At 52.7% G+C, this 6496-nt stretch overlaps 1 protein-coding gene across 1 annotated transcript in view; it reads left to right on the forward strand.

Moving 5' to 3' along the window:
• Positions 1-5066, forward strand: part of EAH_00039650 (citrate synthase, putative) — a gene marked incomplete at both ends in the record, with an annotated part of 6048 nt that extends 982 nt beyond the window's left edge. Inside the window, 10 exons of the mRNA XM_013395332.1 lie at positions 363-694; positions 1301-1390; positions 2032-2122; positions 2464-2556; positions 2757-2866; positions 3349-3416; positions 3685-3741; positions 4005-4048; positions 4410-4544; positions 4975-5066. Of these exons, the coding sequence (XP_013250786.1) occupies positions 363-694; positions 1301-1390; positions 2032-2122; positions 2464-2556; positions 2757-2866; positions 3349-3416; positions 3685-3741; positions 4005-4048; positions 4410-4544; positions 4975-5066 (1112 nt within the window). The remainder of the gene's footprint in view (positions 1-362; positions 695-1300; positions 1391-2031; positions 2123-2463; positions 2557-2756; positions 2867-3348; positions 3417-3684; positions 3742-4004; positions 4049-4409; positions 4545-4974) is intronic.
• Positions 5067-6496: the final 1430 nt, after the last annotated feature.

Raw genomic sequence — 6496 nt, forward strand, 5'->3', positions numbered from 1 at the left:
AGGCCCCCTCCTGCTGCTGCTGCTGCTGCTGTTGCTGCTGCTGCTGCTGCTGCTGCTGCTGCTGCTGCTGCTGCGCAGCAACAAAAGTGCTGCAGCACCGCAACACCGTATAGTATACACCCCAGCACCATAATGCATGCAGCAGCAAAACAGCAGCATAGCTCCAGCAGCACTGCTGCAGCAGCCTCGTACTCCTGTACCTTCCTAAGCCTGATGTTCTAGGGTTTAGGGTTTAGGGTTTAGGGTTTAGGGCTCAACAGCAACAGAAACCTCTCCCTCCCCCATCCAGTGATGCTATCATCGACAGCTGCTGCTGCTGCTGCTGCTGCTGCTGCTTCTGCTTCTGCTGATGTGGGGTGCAGCAAAGGTGCCGACGGCTTCCGAGGTGTCTCTGATGCAGCGTTGTCTCTACGAGATGATGATATCTGCTGCTTCTGAGGGGTCTGCTGCAGCAGGAGCAGGAGCAGGAGCAGCAGCAGCTGCGGAGGGCTTCACACAAGAGAGGTTTATAAGGGTGCCTGCTGCGCTGCCAGCGCTGCTGCAGGTGCTTCCTGCAGACGGCCACCCTATGGCTGCTTTTGCTGCTGCTGCAGCAGCACTTTCTGATTATTCTTTTTTTCGTGTTGCGACGGAGGAAGGTGTAATTAGTAAAAAAGATATTTGGCGCCCCGCACTCGTCGATGCTCTTGCTCTCGTGAGCGCCTGCTGCTGCTGCTGCTGCTGCTGCTGCTGCTGTCGCTGCAGCTGCTGTTGCTGCTGTTGCTGTTGCTGTTGTTGATGATTCTGCTGTCGCTGCTGTTGCTGTTGCTGCTGCTGTCGCTGCTGTTGCACTTATTGCTGCTGCTGCTGTAGCTGTTGCTGCTGCTGGTGTTGCTGGTGGGGATGTTGGTGGTGCTGCGGCTGCTGTAGTTGCTGCTACTGTAGGTGGTGCTGTTTGTGCTGCTGCTGATGTTGTTGCTCTGGTTTCTGCTGTTGCTGCTGCTGCAACAGTTGTTCCTGCTGCTGCTGCTGTTGTTATTATTGATGCTGGTGTATTGCGCACTGCTGGTTGCTGGTGCTGCGGGGGGACAGCGGCGGAAGCAGCAGCATCACCAGCAGCAGCAGCAGCAGCAGCAGCAGCATGATCGTCAGCAGCAGCAGAAGCAGCACCAGCGGCAGCATTACCGTCAGCATCAGCATCATCCCCACCAACAGCAGCATTACCAGCAGCAGCAACAGCTGCTGCTGTTGCTGGTGCTGCTGCTACATATACACCAGGGAGTTGTTGCTTTGTGTTGCTGCTGCTTGTTTGTGTCTGTAGGTTGCGCGTGCTGCTGTTGCTGCTGCACATATATACCGCAACAAATTTGGAGAGGGGGAGATGCCCGCTCCCGACCCTGACCTGGACTTCGTGCGTCTTCCTGCTGCTGCTGCTGCTGCTGCTGCTGCTGCTGCTGCAGATGGTGGTGGTGCTGCTGCTGTTGCTGCTGCTGCTGTTGCTGTTGCTGCTGGCTGTCGGCTTGTGTGTTTCTGTTTTCTAGTGTTTTGTCTTATTTCTGTCTGTTGCTGCTGTCTCCTGTTGCTGCTGCTGTTGCTGCTGTCTCCTTTTGCTGCTGTCTCCCGTTCCTGCTGTCTCCTTCTTTGTTTGTTTGTTTGTTTGTTTGCTTTGCGTTAATGTGTCTGTCTCTGTTTAAAGCAGCAGCAGCGCAGCAGGGCCTCATCCTCTGTCTCTCTCTGTCTCTCCTTCTCTGTCTCTTCGTCGTTTATATTTTAATTATTTATCTGTTTTGTTTTTGCGTTTGTTTTGTTTTTCTGTTTATTTTTGCTGCTCTGTCTCCTTTTGTGTCTCTCTTTGTTTGCATTGTCCTTCTCCTTTTATTTTATTCTTGAGTATTATAATAATAACAGTAATATATATTATTATTGTAGTTATATATAATAATATATATTAATAATAATAACATAAATAATAATATATATTATTGCTGTTATTTTATTATATTATAATTATATATTGTGTCTCCTTTTGCTGCTCTCTTTCTGTCTCTCCAGGCTACAAACTTTTCTCGTCTATTGGGTTTTAAAGGACAGCAGCAAGAAGAGCTGCTGCGTCTCTATTTGCTGCTGCATGCAGATCATGAGGGTGTGTCTCTCTGCTGCAGCAGCTGCTGCTCCACCTGCTGCCTTTCTGTCTCTTCTGCACTTTAGAGACACCCCACACAACAGCAGCACCAGCAACAGCAGCAGCAGCAGCAGCACCAGCACCAGCAGCACCAGCAGCAGGAGCTGCTTCAGCAGCAGCAGCAGCAACATCAGCAACACCACAAGCAGCACAATCAGCAGTAGCAGCATCACAAACACCAGCACCGGCAGCAGCATCAGCAGCACCAGCAGGAGCAGGAGCAACAGCAGCAGCAGCAGCAGCAGCAGCAGCAGCAGCAGCAGCAGCAGCAGTTTGTTGTGGTTGTCTTGTGTATGTTTTAGGTGGTAATGTCTCTGCTCATGCTGCGCATCTCGTCGGCTCTTCTCTTGCAGATCCCTTTGCTGCTTTTGCTGCTGGCATGGCTGGCCTCGGCGGTAAACCCTAAACCCTAAACCCTTAATAAACCCTAAACCCTAAACCCTAAGCCCTCGTAACTGCAGGAAGGGTCTCCTGGGTTGGCCCTGGAGACCGTCTTTACGCGGCTGAAGAGCTGCGGCTGCTGCTGCACCTCCGCTTGCTGCTGCTATTGCTGTTGCTGCTGCTGCTGCTGCTGCTGCTGCTGCTGCTGCTTCAGGGCCTTTGCATGGGCTAGCGAATCAGAAGTGTTTGGCGTGGCTGCGCTCGGCGCAGCAGCAGCTGCGGGGGTCTCCGCCTACAAAAGACAACATTCGAGACATTGCTCTCGTACGCTCTTATCAAACCCTTCCTGCTGCTGCTGCTGCTGCTGCTGCTTCTCGTCCTGCCGTTGCTGCTGCTTCGTGTCCTGTCGCTGCTGCTGCTTGGCCTGCTGCTGCTTTTGTCTCTGCTGCTGCTGCTGCTCCTGCTGCTTCTTGGCCTGCTGCTGCGCCTTGTCCTTCTGCTGCTTCGGCTTGTCCTGCTGCTGCTCTAGCTGTTGCTGCTTCTTTTGCTGCTACCGTTTGTTGTGCTACTGTTGCTGCTCTCTCTCGTGTCCTTGCTACTGCTGCTTCTTGTCTTGCTGCTGCTGCTGCTTATTGTCTCGCTGCTGCAGCTGCTTCTTGTGCTGCTGCTGCTGCTAGTGATGTTAGTTTGTCTGTAGTGCCGTGTGTCTCCTCGGGGTGTACGTACGTCTGAATGGCTTAGAGATGCACCCCCTTCTGCTGCTGCTTTTGTCTCTGTTGCTGCTGCTGCTGCTGCTGCTGCTGCAGGCAACGCTGAAGGCAGGCGGTGTTATCCCCGGCTTTGGCCATGCAGTACTCAGAGTCACCGACCCCAGGTTTGCTGCTGCTGTTGCTGCTGCTGCTGCTGATGATGATGATGATGCTGGCGCTTTTGCTGCTGATGCTGCTGCTTGTGCGTGTACTGCAGCAGCTGCTGCTGTTTTTGTATGCTGCTGATGCATCGAAGAGTGCTGCAACTGCTGTTGGAACTGCTGCTGCTGCTGCTGCTGCTGCTGCTGCACCGTCTCCTCGTGTTGCTTGCGCTGATGGCAGCAGCTGCTAATGCTGCTGCTATTGCTGCTGCTGCTGTTGCTGCTGCTGCAGGTTTACGATGCAGCGCGAGTTTGCTCTAAGGCATATACCAGAGGACCCTCTGTTTCAGTGCGTGTCTTACAGAGCTGTCTCTGCTAGCTCAGCGATGTTAATCTGCTGCTGTTGTTGCTGCTGCTGCTTCTGCTTCTGCTGCTGTTGCTGCTGCTGCTGCACGCTGGCTAGGCCCCTCTTCCTTCTACCGAGCTACCTGTCTAGCTACCTAGCTAGCTAGCTACCCATCTAGCTACCTGGCTAGCTAGCTAGCTAGCTAGCTAGCTAGCTAGCTGTTGATTGCATGCAGAGATGCCCAGAGGTTTGCTGCTGCGCCTCAGGCTGCTCGAAGTCGTCCGCGAAGTTGTCCCTCAGATCCTTGCCGGTTTGTAGCGCTTGCTGCTGCTGTTGCTGCTGCTGTTGTTGTTGCTGCTGCTGCTGTTGTTGCTGCTGTTGTTGCTGCTGCTGTTGTTGCTGCTGTTGCTGCTGCTGCTGTTGTTGCTGCTGTTGCTGTTGTTGCTGCTGCTGGTGCTCCTTTTGTCTGCTCTCTGTCTCTTTATTTCTTTTTTGCTGCTGTTGCTGCTGCTTCTGTTGCTGCAGCTGTTTTTGCTGTTAGTATTATCGTGAAGTGTCTCTGTTTTCTCTGTGTGTCTCCTCTGCATGCATGGATCTGCTGCTGTCTCTTAATATGTATTTGCTTGCTGCTGCTGCTGCTGCTGCTGTTTCTTTTGTGTCTCTCTTCTTAGGAAAGGTCTCTAGCCCTTATCCTAACGTCGACTGCCACTCAGGCGTGCTGCTGCAGGCATTGGGGCTGCAGCAAGAAAAATTTTATACAGTGCTCTTTGGGGTCTCCAGGTCTCTAGGGATTGCTTCGCAGTTTGGTTCGTGCTGCTGCGGCTGCTGCTGCTGCTGCTGCTGCTGCTGCTGTTTTGCTGCTGCTGTTTTGCTGCTGCTGGTTTGTTGCTGCTTGCTTTGTTGCTGCTGGTTTGTTGCTGCTTGCTGTGCTGCAGTTGCTTTGCTGTTGCTGTTTTGCTGCTGGTTTTGGTGCTGCTGCGCTTTGTTGCTGCTGTTTTGCTGCTGCTGCTTTGCTGGTGCTGGCTGTACTGCATTGCTGCTTTATTGCTGCTGCTGTTTTGCTGCTGGTGGTGTATTTGCTGCCTTGGCGTTTTCTTGTTCGTCGCTGCGGGTGTGTGTTGCTCCCTGCTGCTGCGCTGCAGCAGCAGCAGCCTTCTGCTGCGCTGCAGCAGCAGCAGAAGCAGCATCAGCAGCAGCAACAGTGTGGGTGTCTCCTGCGGTGTATGTACGCTGCAGTGTGGGCCCGGGCCCTGGGCCTCCCCATTGAGCGCCCCAAGTCGGTGACCCTCAGCTGCCTTGAGGAGCTGTCGAGCAAGAGCAGCAATTAAGTGTCTCTTTACAGCAGCAAGAGCAGCAAATGGCTGTCTTCTTTCAGCAGCATGTAGCTGCCACCTTGCAGCAGCAAGAGCAGCAATTATCTGTCTCCTTGCAGCAGCAAGAGCAGCAATTAGCTGTCTCCTTGCAGCAGCAAGAGCAGCAATTAAGCATCTTTTTACAGCAGCAAGAGAAGCAATTAGTTGTCTCTTCTGCAGCACTAAGGAGGCCCCTATTGTCTCCGTTTGCTACACTTTTGGGGGCCCCTGGTCTCGTCTGCTACACTGTAGGGGCCCCTGCTACCTTCTGCTGGCTAAGGGCCTTCAAGGGCCCTCAGAGGCCCTCATCTCCTTGGGGGCCTCTGCTGCATTAATGGGCCCATAGGGGGGTTGGCCCCTCCATATTATAAAAAAAGGTAGGGGCCCCTGGGGGCCCCCGACGTCCCCAGGGACCCTTTGGAGTTGGGGGGCCCTGGGGGCCCCTTGGGGGCCCCCTTAGGGCTCCTAGGGGGCCACTTAGGGCTGGGGGCCCTAAGGGGCCCCTGAGGCACTGGGGCCCCGTTGCGAGTGTGGGGTTGGAGGGGGGAAGCCGAGGGGCGCTGGTGCGGGTACTGAAGGAGCTCTAAATGGCCAGAGAATACCGTTTAGCTAGCTAGCTAGCTAGCTAGCTCACCAGCCAGCTAGCCTAGGCAGCAAGGCATACAGATAGCCAGCTGCCTCGCTAGGCAGCTAGCCAGCTAGCTAGCTAGCTAGCTAGCTAGCTAGCTAGCTAGCTAGCTAGCTAGCCATGCAGCTAGCTGGTGGGGTAGTTCAGAGTTATTTTTGTTGTTCATGTTTCGTTCTTCTCCCGTGTCTCCGAACCTGCAAACTGCGGGCTGTCTACTCGCCTCCCCATCTAGCTAGCTAGCTAGCTAGCTAGGGGGTTAGGCAGCTAGCCAGCTAGCTGCTTAAACAGGTAGCAGCTAGCTGGTTGGCTGCGCCTGCCTGTCTCTATCTCTATTCGTTACAGATCTGCTTAGCAGCTAAAGCTACAGCTGCCCTGAGGTGGAGAGATAGAGAGAGACAGAGAGACAGAGACGGAGACAGAGAGACAGTTACTGCAGGCCTTCAGGCCTCAGTAAACAGAGAGAGGTGTTGATGCCCTCTCCCGCTGTATTTGTACAGCAGAGCAGCGCTAAGTATTTAGAGACAAACAAACAAAAAAGAGAAAGGGGGAGACCCCACGCGAATGTAGAAGGAGGGGGCTTCTAAGCAGGTGTTTAATACATATGCAGGCATATATACATATATATATATGTATATATATATGTATATATATATATATATGTGTATATATATTGTATGCATGTATATGTATTGAATGTATATATGCATATTCAGTGGTCTATATACGTACATATATATATATATATATATACGTATATATATATATATATATATATATA

The sequence above is a fragment of the Eimeria acervulina genome, genomic scaffold (assembly GCF_000499425.1).
Source record: "Eimeria acervulina Houghton genomic scaffold, Eah_scaff469, whole genome shotgun sequence".
Lineage (NCBI taxonomy): Eukaryota > Apicomplexa > Conoidasida > Eucoccidiorida > Eimeriidae > Eimeria > Eimeria acervulina.